The sequence below is a fragment of the Cavia porcellus genome, unplaced genomic scaffold (genome assembly GCF_034190915.1).
Source record: "Cavia porcellus strain 051 isolate PalLab524CR breed Dunkin Hartley unplaced genomic scaffold, mCavPor4.1 scaffold_1, whole genome shotgun sequence".
NCBI lineage: Eukaryota > Metazoa > Chordata > Mammalia > Rodentia > Caviidae > Cavia > Cavia porcellus.
Genome location: NW_026947484.1, coordinates 45,288,803 through 45,311,154, shown reverse-complemented (window position 1 = coordinate 45,311,154; position 22,352 = coordinate 45,288,803). Strand labels below are relative to the sequence as shown.

At 41.5% G+C, this 22,352-nt stretch overlaps 2 protein-coding genes across 2 annotated transcripts in view; both read left to right on the top strand.

The window, feature by feature from the left end:
- The window catches only part of Sos2 (SOS Ras/Rho guanine nucleotide exchange factor 2), an 82,854-nt gene extending 77,120 nt beyond the window's left edge, over positions 1 to 5,734 (top strand). Inside the window, exons 22-23 of the mRNA XM_003471807.5 lie at positions 2,915 to 3,024; positions 4,079 to 5,734. Coding sequence (XP_003471855.1) covers positions 2,915 to 3,024; positions 4,079 to 4,570 — 602 coding nt within the window. The 3' untranslated portion in view covers positions 4,571 to 5,734. The remainder of the gene's footprint in view (positions 1 to 2,914; positions 3,025 to 4,078) is intronic.
- Positions 5,735 to 5,869: 135 nt separating this feature from the next.
- Vcpkmt (valosin containing protein lysine methyltransferase) lies at positions 5,870 to 19,849 on the top strand. Its single transcript, XM_003471923.5, has 6 exons — positions 5,870 to 6,689; positions 6,768 to 6,878; positions 7,045 to 7,117; positions 7,852 to 7,971; positions 14,644 to 14,748; positions 18,841 to 19,849. The coding sequence occupies exons 1-6, from the start codon at positions 6,412 to 6,414 to the stop codon at positions 18,853 to 18,855; spliced, it is 702 nt and encodes a 233-aa protein (XP_003471971.2). The 5' UTR covers positions 5,870 to 6,411; the 3' UTR covers positions 18,856 to 19,849.
- Positions 19,850 to 22,352: the final 2,503 nt, after the last annotated feature.

Below are 22,352 nucleotides of genomic sequence, written 5' to 3'. Positions count from 1 at the left end.
TCTGAACTGTCAGTGGTTTAACCCATGATAGTACAGCACTCCATCATCCAGTCTCCTTTCAGAATTTCTACATCTCAACACAAGACCTGGGGGATGAAAAGTTCCTGCCCTAATATAATTACTGTATAATTATGACAGTGGTCTAATGTGGCAGAAGGCCAAAGTGGAAATGCTTCCTGCTTCTTCAGCCCTAATTGCAGCTCCCCTTCCTGTTTGCAGGCACAGAAAATTCCAATCAGCTCCTCACATGTCATCAATATCTGCCCCCTGTATCAGAGGTCATATATCTCTCTGCCTCTCTGTATCTGGTCAGAGGAGGCAGCCCAGCCACCATGGATTGTGTGCTCCTTTCCGCATGCTCGACTCAAGAAACCTGTTCATTTTATACTTTTACTTCTCTATTGCGTCAGGATACTCTTAACAAGGGAGACAGCCTAGATCTAAATCATAATACTAAACATCCAGGGCTGGGGATTTAGCTCAGTGGCATAAGCGCCTGCCCTGCAGGCGGGCAGTCGTGAGTTCAATCCTGGTACCGATTAAAAAAAAGTGCTAATACTAAACATCCAAAAATTGTCCACATGTGTGGCTGAGATAGTGCTACCTTTCTGTTAGTTCACCATATACAAACTTCTGTTTCATATACAAAAATTATTAAAAATAGCATATAAAGTTACCTTTGGGCTATGTGTGTAAGCTATACAGGAAATACAAATGAATTTTGTGTTTAGTCTTAGGTCCTATCCCCAAGATATCTCATTATATGTATGCAAATATTCTAAAATCTGAAAACACTCCTGGCCCCAAACCTGCACTTAGTTTGTGTTAGCTACTCTGCAAAGTATGAGGAGAGGGATTCAGTGGCAAACAAGAAAGAGTCGTTGCCTGCTTATACAAAATACCTCAAAGTTTTTTAGAAAAAGTTACATGCATGTAGGCATTTGTGCGTCTTACTCTCTGGGTTCTTCTACTTCGCTGTAGCTCTTCGGTCTGTCATGCTGGTTCTTCATCTTTCCATATTATTAACGGCAGAAGGCACTAAGACCTGTTCCTGGACCTTTATTCTTCACATATGTCATCACTTAAGTGGTGATAATTTCCCAAGTTCATATCTCTAGCCAGATTCTTTCTCCTGATCTCTAGACTTTTGGTATCAGATGATCTATATGATATTCTTACTTGGCTATTTGAGAGGAATCTTAAATTTAACCTCTCTAAGGCTAAATCTTATCATTTAGTCTTCAAAGTTGTTCCTCCTACTTCCTCTTCATTTGAATTCTTATAGTACCTATGCAGTTACTAAGGAAAAATTAGACATTATGACATAATGTCTTTTTCTAACACCTCAGGTATGACCCATCAACAAATGTTGATTACCCTCAAAATATATCTAGAATTAACCATCTCTCACCATTTCTACTGCTGCCACTTTGGTCCAGACCACTGCAGTATCTTACCCTGTTTGATATGCTAGCATCCTAATTTTCACTTTCCCTACTTGCATATGTTTTCTTGCAACAGCTGGAATGATCTCATTAGACCTTGAGGCCCCTGTACATAATAAAGCTTTCCATCTTACTCAGAATACCAAGCTGAAAGTTCCTTTTTAGGGCCTTCCATCTGGTAGACTTTGTCACCCACTGTTCTCTGCTCTGTCTCACTGCCTGGGTACTCTGCATTCAGAACACAAAGGCATGTTACTGTGTCAGGACTTCTGCCTTGCCATTCCTTCTGCTTGTAATGCTCTTTGTTCATTTGACCTTACTGGTTTGTTTCCTTGCCTCCTTCTAGCATATGGTTGGTATTTCCTTAATGAGGTGAGGTCTTCCCTAATCACCCCCCTGTAAATTACTCCCCTCACACCTGTTGTTACACCTTTCCCCTACTGAATATTTCTTAGAATTTTTAGCCATCGTACTTTCACTTGTTTATTTTCTGCCCTAACCAGATTATAAGCTCCATAAGGACATGAATTCTTGCTTTGTTTTGCTTTTATCTGCCCACTGATAAGCTGCCCAGTTTGGCATTGAACTTGAGATCCTCTTTTTCTCAACCTCTTGAATGCTAGGATCGCAGTAATTCGCCACCACACCTGGCTAAAAAAAATCTCTATGTGAGTGTCCCATAAGCAGTTGTTTGCATGATTAAATTAAATCCTCAACATCTTTCCCAGCTTAACTCTATTAACCCAATCTCAGTGTAGGGATAAAGAAGACTTGATTACTACCTTTATAATTACATGACTGTGAGGGACCAGATAGGGAGTTGGACTGTAACTGCAGATTTTAGAAAGTCATATGAAAAAAGGTGAAATAGATTAAATGAAAATAATTCTTACTCTGTGTATAGTTGACCTGTCCAGGTCCCTGATGCTTTATCATTTTGTAAGTTTGCTTAAATTGGTCATATAATGTGTACTTTATCATGAAGAGACTTGCAGAGTGTTTTATGATATGGCCCTATCTTGTGGTCTCCTCTATAGAGGTTTTGTTACATATGTAATAATGTACCTGATTCTAGTTGCTTCAGAAATGCATGGTTTCTGTTTAGGATGATCTTTCTCTGGAAGTCACTACATAATATGCATAGTTTTCTTTTAGATTTTACAAAGACTTTTTGGAGAAGCAGAATCTTACTAATTTTTTTTGTTTTTAGAATCTTACTTAATCTTAAGTAAATACTGTGTTATGTCTTATTTACCTATCACACCTACCGGATATCAAGCACTGTGATCTATGTAATAGATACAAAAGTAGATACACACTGTTAAACCTTCCATAGAGTGTAGATAAACCAACAGGGAGCTATGTAACAGGTAATACAGTCTGACAAATCTCATAGTACAAGTTGCAATGAAATTTTGTTTTACAGTTGTACTGTGAATTGTGGTTAAACTAGTCTTTTCTTCCCCTAGAGTCTTTCTTCAGTTCGTGTGGTAGCTTAAATAAACTAAATGAAGAGCCACTGGTTCCTCCTCCTCTTCCTCCTCGAAAGAAGTTTGATCATGATGCTTCAAATCCTAAGGTAGTCAACTATTCTAGATTTGCCTCGAGTTATTTAAAGTTGTGAATTTTCAGAATAGAGCTCATTTTCATAAAGAACTTGTCTGATATATTTTGGCCACCCTTCATGGTTTTTTAACATTTGCATTGTTAAAAACAATACATTTGAAAAATACTTTCAGAAGTTGTCTTCATAAAAACCTTTTCTAAAAAAAGAAGGTGGGAAAATTCACAGATACTCAGAAGAACATTTTCTTTCTGGTAAAGATGGTAAGAACTTCAGTGTTATCCCTGGTACCGATAAAAAAAAAAAAAAGAAAAAGACAAAAAAATTTAAAAAAAAAAACTTGAAAATACGTTGTTTGTTAAAAAAAAAAAAAAAAGAACTTCAGTGTTTGAGGAGTCTTTATACTTTCAGCCAATCTTCTCAGATTTAATTCATGAGAATTACCCAGAAAGCTTGTTAAAGGCAGATTGTTGAACCCCACTGCAGGTTTTCTGGTTCAGTAATCTGAAATAGAATTCAAGCATTTGCTTTACTAGCAAGTTTCCTACAGGTGCTGATGCTGCTGGTCCCTGGATCACGTTTTGAGAAGCACTACTATAAGTGTTAACTGGGGAAAGCAGAAGTTGGACATTGTGTCCACTTGACATCATGTGCTTTCATGTATATAAACTGTTATTTGCACTTACCTATTACAATTAAAATTTATAAATTTCTGAAATGTATAAAACAAATTAACACAGGACAACCTGAGGCTTTACATTCTAAGATTTCAGTTAAAACATCCTATATGCAAATAATTAAAATGAGCCTGGAATTAAACTGGGAGTAATTTAAAAATTTAGTTACCAGTTAAACCATATTAATCTATTTTGAGCCTCTAGACTTAACTTGACACAAGAATTTTTCACTTCTAAAAATCGCTTCAGGGGTTGGGAATTTAGCTCAGTGGCTTAAGCACCTGCCTTGTAAGCAGATGGTTGTGCGTTTGATCCCCGGTACTGATTAAAAAGCAAAAAAATTGCTTCATGAATTTTTCAGGAAAATTTTAAGTATAATCTAATTTTTTTAGGGAACTATGAAATCAGATGATGACCCTCCTGCGATTCCACCAAGACAGCCTCCTCCTCCAAAGGTAAAACCCAGAGTTCCTGTTCCTACTGGTGCACTTGATGGGCCTCTGCATAGTCCGCCTCCACCACCGCCAAGAGATCCTCTTCCTGACACCCCTCCTCCAGTTCCCCTTCGGCCTCCAGAACACTTTATAAACTGTCCGTTTAATCTTCAGCCACCTCCACTGGGACATCTTCACAGAGACGTTAGTACGTGTCCCAATTCGCCAAGCACTCCTCCTAGCACACCCTCTCCACGGGTGCCGCGTCGATGCTATGTGCTCAGTTCGAGTCACAACAGTCTGGTTCATCCTCCAGCTCCCCCTGTTCCTCCACGGCAAAATTCAAGCCCTCATCTACCAAAACTGCCACCAAAGACTTACAAGCGGGAGCTTTCACACCCCCCGTTGTACAGACTGCCTTTGCTAGAAAATGCAGAAACTCCTCAATGACCTTGGCCATATGTAGTCATTGACACTGGAATAGTATTTGTAAAGTTTTTTAATTTATTCAAAAAAGGCATAGTATTTTAGTATTTTTACAAATAATGCTCTTAAAATGCTACTGATCAAATAAGCTTTTAAGAATTGGATAAAGAAAATATAAAAGTCCTTCACCATTATCCTCAGGTGATCAGTAGCATTACCTTGTCTTGGATCCTCTGCTGCCATAAGGCCAGTAAAATGAGTTTATATTTGCACTGTAGACTGCTGAAAATTATGGTTTAAAGTGACAGTGATTGCACTGAAAGCGGACAGTGTTTTATGGAATTTTTCAAATTAAGTAATGCCTTTTTTTAAGGTCATGAATTTACACAAGAGTAGAGGGTGTATGGTGTTACTTATTTTTAAACCTCTTTGACATCTAGTTTTTACATCTAAGAGAATTGTGAATAGCACCCACTGTTTTTAAACTCTTTAATGCCATGTCTTAAATGCCAGTATTTGCTGCTGAAGACAAAATTGAAAAATAGAATGAAGATAATAGAATGTACTGTTTATTTTGTCAAAATGTAAACAAAGACTACATAATCCAGTGACAGAGGGAAAAGAGCATGTATCTCAGATGTGCCTTTTGTTTTTGCAGAGTATAATGTCTAGCTAATGAGTTGCCTATTGTTTTGGAAAACAAGGTTAATATGCCATATATGTACAGTTTTGTTTATATTGTATATTTAAAGATAATGCTAATAACCTATATAAATTTAAGTGACTTGAGGCCTCTAATACAATCTGCTACTTTACTAATTCATAAATTCAAAGGAAAATTTCTTACGGCATAGGAACCAACTACTTTGCCTTCAAAATTCTTAGCAACTTTCTTCATAAATCTCGTGTTAACTGAAATTTTTAAAAAATATATTTTTTAGATTGGTAATATTTAAACCAGCAAATACTTAAAGCTTTATTAAACTTTTTAATCAGCGAAGTAAAGCTTTTGCCATTTGGACGCCTTCCTTCAAAGTGATGAAAAGTGTTTTGCTGATAGTGCTGTAGCAGCAGTTGTAAAGTAGCCAAAAGCCACGTTGTTTATTTACTGGTCTGTGGCCTTTTTACTGTGCTTTGTATCAGAGTTCTTAACAGATTAATAAATCACCTCAGTCTTAATTTTTACAAGACTTTTAAAATCTGTGTTTTCATTATAAGGAAAAGGGAGATGTTGAGTCTTCTAGGGAAGTATGGCTGCACACATTTTCACTATTTTATGCAACTAAAATTACATAATCCCGAAGAATTTAAGTGATGTAAATTTGGGGGGGCGGGTGGAGCGGCTGTCAAATGCATTCATCAAGTTTCCGGCAACCACTTTTATACATTCTTAAGGAAAACAAGGGACACAGCAGGAAACACTAGTAGGTTGTGAGGAGCTGCTTGTATTTAAGACTAGAAACAACTGTCAGCCTCCAAGCAAGCAAACACACTCTGGAATTTGCCTTGTTTCTTTTTTTTGTCTTTTTCCTTTTTATCGGTACCAGGGATCGAACTCACAGCTGCCTGCTTGCAAGGCCGGTGCTTATGCCGCTGAGCTAAATCCCCAGCTCCCAGAATTTGCCTTATTTCTTAAAGAGCAGATTATAATACTAGCACAGTATTGGCTGGAAACGTGATTTAAAAGTCAAGAGTGATTTACAAGAGAGCGAGGGGAAGCGATGGGCGCACCGCCTAGACAAGCAAGGGTCTAGCTGTCTTCCCGGCTTTGTTAAGGCGCGCACGCGCTGTGCCGCCCCGGCCGCTCCAGGAGGCGGGGCGCGCGGTCATGATGTCATCGTGCGCCGTCTGAAGGCCGCGCGGCGATGGCGTCTCCTCGGGAGCCTTTGGCGGAGGAGCCGGTGGAAGATCCCCTGCGGAGCTTCGTGAGAGTTTTGGAGAAACGAGATGGCACAATATTACGGCTGCAGCAGTATAGCTCCGGCGGCGTGGGTTGCGTTGTCTGGGATGCTGCCATTGTCCTTTCCAAATACCTCGAAACACCGGGGTTTTCGGGCGACGGGACCCACACGCTGAGCCAACGGTCGGTGCTGGAGCTGGGCTCGGGCACCGGGGCCGTGGGGCTCATGGCCGCTTCGCTCGGGTAAGAGCTGGCGGGAGGGCACACCGCTCTGCTGGTTTCTCACCCTGCGCTTATAGCTCAGTCTGCGTTATTTTTTAGGGCAGATGTTGTAGTCACCGATCTTGAGGAACTGCAAGACTTGCTGAAGATGAATATTAACATGAACAAGCATCTTGTCACTGGTTCTGTTCAAGCCAAGGTACTGAAATGGTTTGTATGGCCTTTCAGCTTGTTTTAAGATTAACTGTTTCTAGCTTGCTTTCATTTGCATTTTACTAAAAGCATGGTTGATACGAAGGGGTCTTTTGGTTCTTTCACAAAATGAGAGTATTTCAATTAAAACAACATTTAAAAGTGCTTGTTTGACATTTTTAAGGGGATCAGAAATAGAAGACTTTCCTTCGCCACCAGACTACATACTGATGGCTGACTGCATATATTACGAAGAGGTAAGTGTAAATGAATGAATCCTACGGCATACATTTCTTCCCATTTTAATGTCTCTGAATTCACGATGTTTATGATGTAGTTTGGGAGGTACTAGAGAGAAAAATCACTAGGGACTAAATGAGTACATTCATGATTAGCAGTGGCCTGTGAAGCATGTTGAGAAAGTACTATATTCGCTTTACTAGAGGCTTCAGTTGACTCTTGTTACGAAAAAATTATGTTAACTTATATTGGCTATTCCTAGTGAATTTGTTAACTTTGATACTGAGAAAGTTGCATTGTAAAAGAATTCATTGTTCTATGGCCACATTTACTAGATCCACGGATGATTTTTCTTTAAATATCAGTTATATACTATTGTGGGCATCACTTTTAAAATCATGAGCGTTAAACCAACTCATGTTCAAACTAAGGTCAGATTACTTTTGTAGAGTAAATTATTAAGTTAAATGTTAAATTAGATAAAAGTTAAACTTTTAAGAGTGAGGTCAGTTCTTTTCCCATGAACACTTTCAAATTCAGTCATTTGAATTTTTTTCTGGAAAGTAAAATCAATGTGATGGCTGGTTAGTTGAGAAGAGTTTACTGATCAGTAGTTACAGAAGTTTTAGCCATATGTGCTTTCTTGAATTGATTCAAAGATGAATAAATTATAGGGAAGATAATCCCCCCAAAGTGTTCTATAATGGAAAATTTTTAAAGTTGTAGATAATATATTTCTTTCTAAATTTAGTCTTTAGAGCCACTGCTGAAAACTCTGAAAGATCTCAGTGGATCTGAAACTTGTATTATATGTTGCTATGAACAGCGTACAATGGGAAAAAATCCAGAAATTGAAAAAAAGTATTTTGAGGTAAGTACTGTATGAGATCTTTGTGGTGGCCATTATTCAAGGAGACTATGTGACTGTTGTATTTTGTGTCAGTTTTGGAAGGGGAACACAATTCAGTTTGTCTACACCCAAGGAGAGAAACGTTCCTTTACAAACCACCCTTCTACAGACACCCCCTTTGTATAAATATGTTTTTTGGTCCTTCATTTCTCTTTTCTAATTCAGTGAAATTGTATCTGCAAAACAATATAAAATAACAGTGACAGTCTTTCTTGGTGATGTTTTTAATCCTTATTAATATAATAAAGTGGGGATTTGGGAACATATCAGTGATAAGATATATTGCTTTTAGAGACTAGATGGTACAAATGTGGAGGCAGTAAGTTTTTAAAACTCATCATTTGATGAAACTTTTTCCTATGTACCTATTTTCAGGGTCTTTTTGAAAAATAAAGATTCACAGGCAGTTGCAAAGGTTGCATGTAGTACCTTATGTATCTTTTACCCTTTTTCACCAGTGTGAGCTAGACTTTATGTGAGTATGGGAGCTGGGAGGCTCCCCTTGAATGCACATCAGTTGCTTCAGCATTAAACTGAACCCTGTCCTTGTGTACTGATGTGTACAGACCTGGCTATGCTATTTCCTCCTCTCTTCTGTTGGCTCTAAGCAGAGCAGATAAGACTAACTGAGATACTGATACCTAACTAATCCTTGAAGCCAGCTGACAATTTCCTGACAGTTTTCTGGTTCCTCACATTGTGTTTCCCTATAGTTGAGCACAGCAGGATGGCATAGCCACATAGCTCCAGAAATGTCAACTGGATTCAAGACACAAGAGGCTATGACTTCGTGGGGCACAAAAGTTTACATATCAGAAACTGAAGCAACAGCCTCCCAAATCATTCAAATGTTCCCTCAGTCAAGTTATGCAGATTGATTTTTCTGCATATTCTTCTCCCTGCATATTGCAGAGGTGCCTTCTCCACTGGCCAGCTCAGCTTATATTACTCATGTAATTCTTGCCATATTCACCATCACTCATCCTTAAGCCACTCCCTTCTTCACGAATTGATAAATGCTGGGTGATGCCTTGGATCTAGGCTTTTGTTCTGTATCCATACATGGACTGGACTTGGGACCACTTGGCTGCCCATAACTTTGAATATGTCTTAGTGTCTTTATTCTTGCTGTAGATTGTGCTGGAGGCAGTAGATTGGAATTAGCTTGTCAGGATTCCAATGGTTCAGTGAGATTACAGATATAAAATTTCTCAACCCGTGAGGAGGATGAGAAAATGGATTACAATATTTGGATTGCAGTAGCTGGGGATGTAGCTAGGTGGCACAGAATCTGCCTGGCAAGCCTCAAGGTCTTGAGTTTGCTTCCCAGTATCCCCACCCCCACCACCAGCACCAAAAAAGGGCTCTGTTGGGCACTCCAAAAGCTGATCTTTAGATCAAGGCCATGACTGCATTACAAACAAGGACAACCTTTCTATACTTAATTTTAACCCTTTACCTTCACACTGTTTTCCGTGGACTATGCTAATTTTCCTTTCCACTAATAATGTAAGGACTCCTTTTTCGCTACATCCTTTCTGGTATTTGTTATTCTATAGTTACCATAGCCATTTTGACTAGGTTGAAATAGACTCAGTATCGGATGTGCATTTCCCCAATGGTCAAAGATTGAGCATTTTTCATGTATTTATTGGCTATCTGTACTTCTTTTGGGAAGAGCATTCATAGCATGTAGCCATTTTTGATTGGATTATTCTTCCATTGTGGGTTTTTTTTAAGTTCTTTACATATTCTGATTTTTAATCTGCTGGCAGTCTTTCTACCATTCTGTAGGTTGCCTCTCTGTCGATGTCCGCTCCCGGCCGGCAGGAAGGACACACGACAAAGTCTGGTAGTGGACAACCTTTTCTTTTTATTTTCCTTCTCCGTACAGCCTGCCCTGGGTTCTCCCAGCTGAAGCCTCCTCTGGTCCGCTCCCCGCGGCTCCTTTTGTGCTTCAGTCTGCCCCAAAGCCTCTACCGGTCCGCTCTCCGCGGCTCCTTTTGGGCTTCTACTTCCGGGCTTCTATCTGGCTTCTTCTTCCGCCCAGGGGTGGCACCGGTATATATACGGGTACAGTGTCCAATCATGTTAAAGTAAGCAAGGCAAGCTGATTGGCTAACATCATCAGTTGCCAGGCAGACTATATTGTTGAGCGGGTTGTTTACGCGGTAAGCAGGAAACTAACATATTCGATGGGAGGGGTAATCTACCTCAGGCTTTGCTCTTTACCACAGGCCGCACGTCCGCCGCGCAAGGCGAGCTATCACAGACGCGGCTCCCAACATCTCCCCCTATTTTATTTTTTATGAATGTGCGCATCGTAGCCCTTCCTGGACTGGGTGCAGAGGCTTATGCCCTATGTGTAGGCCCACCGTAGGTCCTTGGCTTAGACCCTGGTTGGCCATGCCATGGTCTGCCAAGGCCCTGAGGCCCTCGTCCTTTTTCTAGGGCCAGGCACAAACTGGACGGAACCTGGATGCACACAAGCTTGCACTCATTTCCTCTCCGTAAAGAAATCCCCTCGGAGAGAAATTTAGACCTGGGCAGCATCTAACAGTCCAGCGGCTTACGTGCAGGATGGGGTAGGGCCTGGCTTAGGTCGAGTCGTGCTGGGGAGGCACGCTCTTACCCGTCATTGACTCACCTACCTGCTGTGTATTGTCACCTTATGGAGGAGAATGAGGGATGCCCGCCATATCTAGACTCGGTCGTGGGCCAATTGAGCAAGCCATGCATATGCCTGAGGATCTTCTTGTCCATTTCGGGCTACCGCTATTTCTATTCATCTTATTGGTTGGTCTGTGATGGATCTCCAGTAGGGCAGGTCTGATCTTCAGTCGAGGGCTTTGTTGCCCGTGTCAGTCTCTCCGGTATCCACAGTGGTTCTCGTCCCGGTTCCTGTGGGAAAACACAAACCGCGCCTCGGTTCCAGCTGACCACTGGATCCGGGCCCATCCATTGTCCCGTCAGGACATCTTTCCACTTCACCCACCCTTTATGGTTGGGGGAAGGGTTGCAGTGCTCCACAGCTGGGGAGCGATTATCATTATTTAAATTTAAAAAATTGTGTGTGAATAGTGCCATGGATAATCGTGCCTTTGGAGGCAGGCCTTGGCTTACTCCCCCTTTTTGTTTTTTATTTTTTATTTTTTATTTTTATCTTTTTCTTTTTTTTTTTTTTTTTTTTTTATTGGTACCAGGGATCGAACTCATGATTGCCTGCTTGCAAGGCAGGTGCTTATGCCGCTGAGCTAAATCTCCAGGCCCCGTTTCCTCGACCGGCGTTTTTCTCAGCCTGCTTGGCAGAGTAGCCGCCCATGAAAATCATAGGACGGCGGTCGCGACAGAGTGGAACGGGGCGTCACTTCCTGTGCCGGCTGAGAGAAGGGAGGGTTCCCTGTAGCGGCCTCTCGGTGGGGAGCCGCTTCTGGAGAAGAGCTCCAGGGCGGAGCGGATGGCTCTCTATCTCCTCCCCGCCAGAGAGCGCCGGGGAACTGGGTCTGGTCATCAGCGTGCCGACCTTCTCCCATAAGCATTTCCTTGTTCCACCCCCAGTTTCCCCGATTGGCGTTTCTCTCAGCCTGCTCTGCAGAGAACTCTGCGTACCAGGCTCGCCAATCCAGGTAACTGCCCGAGGGCAGACACGCCTTTGTCAGCTGAATCCAGTCCGCGGGGGCGAGGGGCCCAGAAGACAGATTCTCCAGCATGGCAATGGTGTAAGGCGCAGTCGGCCCAAAGGTTGTAACTGCATTTTTAAGTTTTCTAATCTGCTTTATCTCAAAAGGCTCCCATACATTGCGTCCCTGGCCCATAGCTACTTGTACAGGAAATATCCCGTAGGGGCCACTATCTATCCCAGGTGGATGTACCTCATGAGACAAGCGTCCCCCCTGCCAAAGCCGCCTGTAAAAATACCGACCCGCCGGCGGCGGAGCATAAGACAGCGGCCGTGATTGGGCGGAAAATGGGGGCCCGTGCATCACTTCCTGTTCTGGCGAAAGGGGAGAGAGCTCCCAGGCGGCCGCCTCGTGGCGAGGAATCGCCTCCCTCTCGCGCCGGGGAGCGCTCAGGAGCTCTCTACTCCTCCGCAGACCAGGTTGAGCAGAGCGCAATTCGCGGGGCAACGCTGGAAAAGAACCCTGCGACTCCTTATTGAGCGACTTAGGCTCCTGACAGCTGGTCTCTTTGGCCTCCTTGCCATTCAACTTTCCCTCGTCCTCGGAGTCAGACGACTCCGAGGCTAGAGCCCCGTCCTCCTCCTTAGCATCCTTGTTCCCCTTGACGGACCCCTCTCGGGAGCTCCCTGACTGGGCCTGCTCAGATACCCTGCGTACTTTTGTAAGCTCTTGAGAGCTTTCTCCACAACCACCCTCGCTCTTAGTGTTGCTACCTAACATGTTTCCCATCTTTTAATATGTTACTCACCGCGTGAGGCCCAAGGAATCCGCCACTTACGCGTGAGCCTGAGGGGAGTCTAAAAGCCCTGTAGGTGCGCGCCACCCAGAGCCCAGGCTTATCCCCAACTCACCTGTCTCGCAGCTCTGTACTGGAGCGTTGTCCACTTCCACGTCTCGGGGGTGATCAGTCCCCGGGCGGGCCTCCAAATGTCGATGTCCGCTCCCGGCCGGCAGGAAGGACACACGACAAAGTCTGGTAGTGGACAACCTTTTCTTTTTATTTTCCTTCTCCGTACAGCCTGCCCTGGGTTCTCCCAGCTGAAGCCTCCTCTGGTCCGCTCCCCGCGGCTCCTTTTGTGCTTCAGTCTGCCCCAAAGCCTCTACCGGTCCGCTCTCCGCGGCTCCTTTTGGGCTTCTACTTCCGGGCTTCTATCTGGCTTCTTCTTCCGGCCAGGGGTGGCACCGGTATATATACGGGTACAGTGTCCAATCATGTTAAAGTAAGCAAGGCAAGCTGATTGGCTAACATCATCAGTTGCCAGGCAGACTATATTGTTGAGCGGGTTGTTTACGCGGTAAGCAGGAAACTAACATATTCGATGGGAGGGGTAATCTACCTCAGGCTTTGCTCTTTACCACAGGCCGCACGTCCGCCGCGCAAGGCGAGCTATCACAGACGCGGCTCCCAACACCTCTCCACTCTGTTGTTTCCTTTGTTGTGTGGAAGCTTTTTAGTTTCACGTTATCATTCTTCATTTGTTTATCTTTCCTGATTGCTTTGGCCAAAATTTCAAATACTGTATTGAATAAGAATGGTAAGAGAGGACACACTTGTCTTGTTTCTGATTTTAGAGGAGATGCTTTCAGTTTTTCCTTATTTGTATGGTATTGGCTATGGATTTGGTAATGTAACTGTTCTTATATTGACGTATGATCCTTCTGTACCTGTTCATAGCTTTTATCATAAAGACATGTTGAATTTAGGATGGGGGATATAGCTTAGTGGCACAGCACCTGCCTGGCAAGCTCAAGATCCTGAGTTTGATTCCTGGTGCCAAATAAAAAAAGAGAGAAAGAGAGATGTTGAATTTTATCCAAGGCTTTTTTTAATCTATTGAGATGTTCATGTAATTTTTTTATTGATTATTTTCTGTATTATGTTTATTGATTTGCACATTGTCTTTTCTCTTGTTGCTGAGGCGAAATACTCAACACTCAGAGTTAAAGGGGAAAAGGTTTAGCTCAGTGTAGAGGTTTCAGTCCATAATCAGCTGGCTCCAAGGCAGGGTGGCACCTGGCAGACAGGCATCACAGAGGAGACAGTTAATGGCAGGCAGCAGGTAACAAAAAGGTCAATCACAACTCTTTCTATCTCTTACAGCTTATCCAGGCCACCCACTCTTAGGGCAAGTAGCACTCACCTCCTTAGTCCTAGTGCCATCAGTCCTAGCATTGCACCATAAATCAATTCCATCATCACATGCTAGAGCCACCTCTGAAAAATCCCCACCAATGACCACATGAGGCTCTGGAGAGACCTCTAAAACACAAGCCATAACACATGTTGAACCATACTTGCATGGTTACATCATTTCTTTCTTAAATATGAAGAATGTCATTGAACTTTTGAATGAAATTGATAGAGACTGGCAAGGACAGTACTAGGCATTAAACCTAAAACCTCTGCACTGGGCTATATCCACACCCTTTTAAATTTTTTTAAAAATTTTATAGTCTAAGTTGCAAAGTCATCTAGGTTGGGCTTAAACTCTAGATTCTTCTGCTTCTGCTTTCCAGAGTGTTGGGATTCTATAGGCCTGTGCCACCACACTGGTTTGAAATTTTTGTATTGGTAAGCAATGTTTATTTTATTTATTTATTTTCAATTTTTTTTTTGTACTGAGAATCAAACTCTATGACCTCATGCTTGCCGGGCAGACGCCATGATGCTCAGCTGATTCCCCAGCTATAGCAATGTTTACTGAGGTAAAACATGTAAAAAGTACATGCATTAAGTGCTTAACTCAAATTTTCATGTGTATGTATGTGTGTGTGTGTGTGGGGGGGGACTATTCCTCAACATAAAGATGTGGAACATTTTCAAGATCTCAGAATTCCTCCACATTGCCCTTTCCAGTTAGTACTGCATTAGAGGTAACCACCATTGCAATTTATGTCACCACAGGTTAGTTCATGTTACTGAGTTTGAAGTATATTTCTTTTAAATTTGTAGCTTCTTCAGCTAGACTTTGACTTTGAAAAAATTCCTTTGGAAAAACATGATGAAGAGTATCGAAGTGAAGATATTCATATTGTATACATCAGAAAGAAAAAATCAGTAAGTACATTCCAGGTTCTTGATCCTCTGAGATTTCATCACCTGGTCATTGTCTCTGGGCTTAATGTGGTCAGGGTCTTGATTTTGATGCAGTAAAATGACTTAGATAATTCATTGGGTTCAGGTCCAAATACTTACTATTAACATCACTTAATCTTACTTGCTTTGTGTTCTTATTGTAAAGTATATAGACTTTTTGTTTGTGTAGCGCTGGGTTCTGAACACAGGGCTTTGCACACACTAGGCAAGTGCTCTGCCACTCAGCTAAGCCCTCAGGTTGGCAGGTTTCTGATGCAATAATCCTTTCAGCTGTGAATATACAGCTTTGTACTTAGATGTATTAGCATTTGTTGTATTACAGTAACTGAGATAGTCAACTTAAAAAGAGGAAAGGTTTGTTTTGGCTCATGATATTAGCTCTATTGCATGATTGATTGGCTCTATTTTGGTGCCTGTAGTATGGTACTTTCTGGTGTGATCATTGTTGGAGGTTAGCTGAAAACGAAGAGGAGGGAGCAGGATCCTGCTATCCCCTGAGGGAACCCCAGTGACCAGAAGGCCTCCCATTAACCAGGCTTCACCTTAGGTTTCTACCACTTTGCAATAGTGCCTTGTGCCAGAAATGAAGTTTTCAATACATGGGCTTGTGGGGGACACTTGGCAGCATCACCAGACAAGTGACTTAGCTCTGAGTTTCCCTTATCTACTTGAGACTTCAAAATGTCAGCTGAAAACCTTTGTGAACTTTGCCCAGTGTTAATGGATTGAAAACTAGTGGTCAGCTTAACATCAGCTGAATTAAATCAGTATGGTGCTGAGCATAGATTTCCACCTGTGCAAAGTTGCCAGCATAAAAGAGATGGAGAAGACAAGGGAGGTATTGTGGGTTTCTCTTAAGTGCTGCTGTTCTGATCCGCTGGTTCTCCTGGAGGAGCTCGTCGTGACTTGCTTCCCCAGTGTGAATTTGACCATTGTCATTGGAGGAGCATAGGACCTTGTTGGTGAGAGTGGCTGTGGTTCACTTTGGGGGAGCTCTGGTCCTTACATCGAGCGTCGCTTCCTGGCTACAGAGGGGAAGACGAGTGTTGTTTAATCTCCAGGAGAAACTTGTCACGCTGGCTTTCTGGCAGGTACTTGACTGTTTTTCTCATCAGAGGAGCTTGGGGCCTCCGTGTCGCTGAGGATGGCTGTAGTGCTTTTCAGAACAACCCTGCTCTTATTTTGAGCATGACTTGTCAGCTGCAGTGTAGCACCCTCATTCCACCAGCACAGCTCCTTCACCCCGCTGGCATAGACTTTCCAGCTTCCACCGCTGACCTTTGGGCCTTCCCAGTGTGGATCCCTAAAACAGACTGGTGTGAGTCATTCACATGGGCTCTAGACCTGCAGTTGGATTTGTGGAAGGCATTTTCATGGGTTCTGGGTCTTCATCTGGACTCATGCAGGACATTGCTGTGGGATCCAGGCCCTTGGCTGAATATTCTGGATTTTTAGTATTGTGCACAGACTTTCTGCACTTTCTGTGTTTAATTTTGGGTGACCATCATAAAATAATACTATAAATTCTGTGCCTGATTCTAATTGTTCTCACAGCCCCTGACTAACACCCAGTCATTCAAAGAAAAGAAAATTTTAATCAAGTATAACCATGGATATGTATAGATCTGTCCATAAGAAAAGTACACTCAATTGAATAGAATTTTTATGTATGTTCTCCTTTCATGCTGCTGCTTAATCACAGTTTATACAAGTTGCCATCTGTGACACCTGGTTAGATGTCACTCAGTTTGTGTGCCCAGCACCTTTGTAAACATGATTGGTTTAAGGCAGAGACATACGAATTTTATGAATCAACAATACTAAGACTTAGTAATCCTCATTTATTTCTATTTGCTTTGATTCTTTTTTGTTCCAAATGAAGTTTCCTACTTAGGTGAATTGTAGTCAAAGCAAATGCAACTTATTTAGGGAACAAGAGTAGTGTTAGGACCAAATCTAGGAAAAGAAATTAGGATTAGTAACTCAAAGAAACTTAACATTTATGTGGTATGTTGCTAGATATAAAGAAAAAGTTTCATATATTTTTTAAAAATGTATTTTAAAGAGGGTAAAACAAAACAGAACAGAATAGAACAAAGCAGATTAGAAGAAAGCAATGTAAGTGACACAGATTTCAAAGCAAGACAACAGGAGATCAGCAGTGGCTACCATAATGTCTCTTGTTTTCGTCTAAATAGTTGTCCATATCTTCACACATAATGAATTCATACACAACAAAATAGTATAAAACTGATCAAACAAAAGTAACGAAGGCATTACAGGCCTTCAAAACCAGACTATGGGAAAATCAATAATGGCCACCATGACTCTTGTTCTCTTCAAAATAGCTGTCCATGCCTTCATGTATGATGAAATTAAATAATACAAAGGAATCAAGTTTTAGCTGAAACTGGTGTGCAATTTGAAAAGTAGATTTTTTTTTTTTTTGTACCTGGGATTGAACTCACAACTGCACATTTACAAGGCAGGCGTTTATACAGCTGAGCTAAATGCCCAGCCCATAAATAGAATGTTTTTGAAACAAGGATTTTATGTTTCTAGATATCAAGCCCTCTTTTTAAAAATTGTTACAATTCATGTACCATAAAATTCATCCCTTTAAATCATACAAATTGGTGCTTTTTAGTAATATTCAGAGTTACATAAACCATTACCAGTTTCTAATTTTAAATGTGTTCATTTCTAAAGAAACCCATAGCAATTAGCAGTCCCTCTTTAGTTACTGGCAATCATTCATGGCTGACGCTGTGAGGTTGCCTGTTCTGCACATGTCATGTACATGGCGTAGCATATTATGTGGTTGCTTTTCCTGCTTTCTTTCACGGAGTTTCCATATCATAGCATGCTGCTACCTTTTGCTTCTTTGTGTGGAGATACATATATATTCCATCCATTCACTGTTCACTTTCTGGCCATGATGACTAATACTGCTGTGAACATTCATAAAGAAGTTCTTTGTATAAATACGTTTTCAGATCTCTTAGGTATACACCTAGAGTGGTTATTGTCCTACTTTTCTTGTTGCTGAGACAAAAATTCCTGATACCCGAAATTAAAGAAGAGGAGGTTTCAGTTAGAGTTGGCTGGTTCGAAGACAGGGTGGTGTGGCAGAGGAGAAATAGATCATGGCAGACAGAAGACAGCAAAAGCAAGCAAGAAGCCACAAGCTACAATAACAGTTTCTTTCTGCCCCTTTTATAATCGTTACGCTAGCTGGCCTACGGGAGGTTCCAAACCAATCTGGACTATTTTAGTAATCACACAGCCTTAATCTAGCATCACGTGCACTAGGTCCAGCCGTTCTGAAAAAGCTGCGCCTAAGATTACATGTAGACACAAACCATAGCAGTTACGTAGAACTGTGTGAGGAGTGTGTTCCAGAGGTACTGTATACCAGTGACGGTGAGCCCTTTAAAGCTTTCAGTGATAACAGCTGGCTGTGGCATGCGTGCCATAGATTCACCACCACTGTACTATACCGTTTCGCACTTCCCACAAAGTAATACATAAGGGTTCTAGTGTCTCATGTCCTTAGCAACAGTTGCTATTATCTGCCATTTTGACTATAGCCATCTTAGTGGATGTGATATAGTATCTCATTGTGGTTTTTATTCTCATTTTCCTCATAATTAATGATGTTGAATATCTTGTGTCTCTAGAGAAATGTTTTCCCCATTTACAAATTGAATTATTTGTCTTTTTACTGTTGAGTTTAAGAGGTCTTTACACACCTTGGATACTAGACACCAGATGAATGATTTGCATATACATTCATTTTGGGGTTGTCTTTATTTTTTGATAGTATATCTTCCATAGCGTAAAGGTCTGTAATGTTAATAATGTCTAATGTATCTGTTTCTCCTTGGTTGGCTGTGGTTTGGGTGTCTGCTGAGAACTATCTATAAACATTAGACATGGTGGTCCACTTGATTGTGTTACCCATTACTGCTCATCTTACCGAGTACTAAGTACCCAGAAGGTACTTAGTTGGTGAGGAGAAATCATTTATTTGTATCGCTTGTTTTCTTACAGAAATTGCCATCATGAGAACTTCAGCTGTCTTACCCAAGCCTTTGCCAGTATGGGTAAGCTAGCGATGGGAATGCAGCATGGGAATGCGGCATGGAAAGACTGTTCACAGACTTTTCCAGCATGTCCTTAGAGACCTGATATGTGATGACAACCACTCTGGGCCGCCTGCACTATGAAAAATACTGTCTGCCTGCCATTGGGCCTGAAATCCAACTTGTTTTCTTAGCTGACCGTCAAGTTCCTCTTAAAAGAAACACTGAGAATGCGTCCCTCAGAATTGGTATTGAGGTTCTTTGAAGTCTCCCAATAAGTTAAGCAACATGGTTAATACAGCACGTTTCCAGGCTACTGAAGGTTCTCATGGTTTAAATTCAGACCAGTACGTTTTAGTTCCTTCAAGATAGGATAAATTTAAAAGGCTTAACTTTACATAATTATAAGTAGTTTTATCTTCTGTTTCATATATCTTTAATACCTAAATGTTCTTTTCCTGAAAAAAAAAACCTGAGACTGTTGTCTTGTGTTCCTGTATTAGCCAAAGTTTTATTTTTGCCCTCCACCATAGGTGTGTGAATGGTTTCCATAGTAAATGATAAACAGTTACTAAAAAGACTTCAAGAGATGAGGGGACAAGGGGTACTGTGTCTCTGCCTGATCTCCTCTTGGGGGTGGAGGGAATACCACGCCCAGTACAAGGTTGGTGCACTTCTGTAGCTCACGCAGTTTTCCTTGTGTATGTATTCAGGAAAGTAGTTTAAAGACATTAGTATTAGGTTAACTTGTTTGAAAGATCGTTAAATAACTACAAATGTAATTCCATGCACATTTACCCAGGGATGGTTCTCCTGTGTTGTCTTTTGTTACGATAATCATCTGTCTGCATAGACTAAGCTTCAAGGACTTCTCATCACAGCTGCTCCAGATAGGAACCAGAGGGAATCCTGGTATTCACAGGCACTCAGTGCTGGGTGGCACATTTTATGTGTTAAAATAAACATTGTTTTTAAGACCTTGTGACTTGGTGACTCTTTCAGAAGTAGCTTGGGAGAAAATGAACATTCTGAAGCCAGTGACTGCTCTTCAGAAAGAGGAAAAACATCCCTGTTTAGTGACTTTGAGGGTCAAAGTTGGAGAATAGTTTTTTCCTTTCAGGCTCACTTACATCTTTAGTTTGCTGTGCTGTTCTTTTTCAAATAGTGTATTCCTATCACCCTAGCATTTCATTAAGCAGTGTCCCCACGAAGTTAGTGTAATTTAAATGTGTGAAGCTTTGGTAGTTATTAGCCATAGCCATGAGATCTAAGGACAAGTGACCACTTTCTGGCTGCCTCCGTAACATTATAAAACCTGCTTTAAAATAGTAAGTTTGACATTGACTGTAGTAGTTCCCTGAGATTCTCACATCCTTTTATGCCCTCCTCTCCCTTCACTTACCATTAGTGCCTGTGGGTTTCAGCCCCTAGATTTACCTTGTGAAAGCCCAGCGTCTTTACTCCAGACATGATGACAGAGGCTGGCTTCAATTTCCATGTGTCTTTGCTGTCACAGCCTTCTCGTGCATAGCTGTGTAACAAAGCTAAGAGATTCTTCTCCCCTGCTGTATAGTAACTCCGGACACTGAAGACCCCTGGTAGGACCAGAGGAGCCTGCTCTGTAGGAGTGCGCTCCCACAGTTAGGCAGACAGCGAGGGATGCTGGGAGGGCTCTTCTTCACAGGAGCGCTGTTGGGAGTGGGGTTTAGTTTGTTGAGTGAGGGAATAATTGCTCTACACACCAGAAACCACAGTAGGAAGCCTGGGTGCTCACAGCGGTCAAGGTCAAGATGCTGGTACGAAGGTTAGACCAGTTTATCTGCACCCGGGTGGATTTGTCTGCACAGCAGGTGAACTGGGTGTGGAAGAAGACTTGGAGGAGTGAAGTGGACACTGAGGCAGAGGACAGCTGATAGGAGTTGGCTGAAACACTTAGGCAACAATGTGGGGCGAGCGATGGAAAGGCAGATGTGTGAGATACAACCCAGGAGCACGTTGGAGTGCACGTATGCGCATTACATTATGCTTAGAACGCGCCGCATCAGTTAAAGTCTTGCAGCGTCCCAGAAGGCGATGCTTCTCAAGCCAGGCTCACTTGAGGTCACCTGGAGCATTGACCGCAAGAAAAGGCCATTGTCAGTCCCCATCCAGCTAAGTGTCTGAGACTTGGTATCAAGGACTTGAGGCAGTGACGTTTAAATTGAAAACCCCTTGGGCAGAACAGACAGAAGGGAATTGCAGTATATGTTAAAATCGTCTCATAATTAGAGCGGATCAAGGCTGCATAAAGAAGGGAAACTTGTGGAACGCTCTGAAATAGCTAAAAGGAACAGCACTGAGTTTTAGAACCTGAGGTAGACATTAAAATACTGTACCTGGAAATTTAGAGAATCGGAGGAAGGGAAGATTTAACTGCTGAAAAAGGAAACTTGCAGGTTTTGCCTCCATGAGTTGAAACTCCTCTGTATACGAGCTGTAAATATTTTTGAGGTTGCATAGCTTTATGTCTTAATTCTTAGCCAGGGGTCTTGGATCATGTATCTGGTGAATTTGGAGGTAAAGTCAGGCTAATTTTAATTATTTTAGTAAATACAGAGTGTTAACAATGTAGAGTGTTAGTGGGCATTTTATACTTAGATGTTTTCAATTTGTTGTTTTGGTTTTTTGGTACTGGGGATCGAACTCAAGACCTTGTGCTTGATAGGCAGGCACTTCTGCTGCTGAGCTAAATCCTCTGTGCATGTTTTCAGTGTTTTACCCTTGAAATTTTCCTTATCAATAATAGATATATTAATTCAGATTTCTGATGTTCAAAGAAAAATTCATAGAAATTTAACTGTTGTTCTGAAGGTTTCCTGTAGGTGGCATTACTTGACTTTGTTGTTAAATAGTTTATAGCAGAGAAGTTGTGAAGTAGAATCTATTTTGAGTTGCAATCACACTTGCATTTTTTAAGGTAAATTAAACTTGAATTTAAAAAATAATCATATTATTTCCTTTTAGACGATGGTGTGATGGGAGTAAAATGATCATTTGCTTAGTGGTATTTGGTTTATTTTCTATGTCATTATTATGTACTTTTTGAATGTCATTCATAAAGCCACATAATCTGCAATTTAAAAAATATCATATCTGCTGTTGATATCTTCTGTGACAGGGAGGCACTTACAAAATTAAATGCATTTAAGTGAAGCTCTGAAAATTCACCTTGAAAGTACTTTTACATAATGTGTAGTTTTACATCTGAGATGCTTGAAACTTCTAATTAATTTTAATTAGTTTTTCAAACCAGTGTTCCTTCCTCATTAGAGTAGTAGTTCTTACATCAAAAGACTGAAGCTCTGTCTTTGGCTTGGCACAATCTTGTAATCTTAGGTCAGCTATTTGGCTTTCAGTTTTTGTTTGTTTTTCCTCAAGAAACACTGGGATTTGGCTTTGATTCATCGATAACACATGTAAAAGTTAGAATGTTCAATTTTC

What these genes read in the sequence shown, in the direction of transcription:
- Vcpkmt (XM_003471923.5), top strand. Translation starts at nt 6,412, where the DNA reads ATGGCGTCTCCTCGGGAGCCTTTGGCGGAGGAGCCGGTGGAAGATCCC. An exon ending in CAAGCCAAGGTACTGAAATG is followed by an intron (nt 6,879 to 7,044) that starts GTTTGTATGGCC and finishes GACATTTTTAAG; the next exon opens with GGGATCAGAAATAGAAGACT. An exon ending in TTGAAAAAAAGTATTTTGAG is followed by an intron (nt 7,972 to 14,643) that starts GTAAGTACTGTA and finishes TTAAATTTGTAG; the next exon opens with CTTCTTCAGCTAGACTTTGA.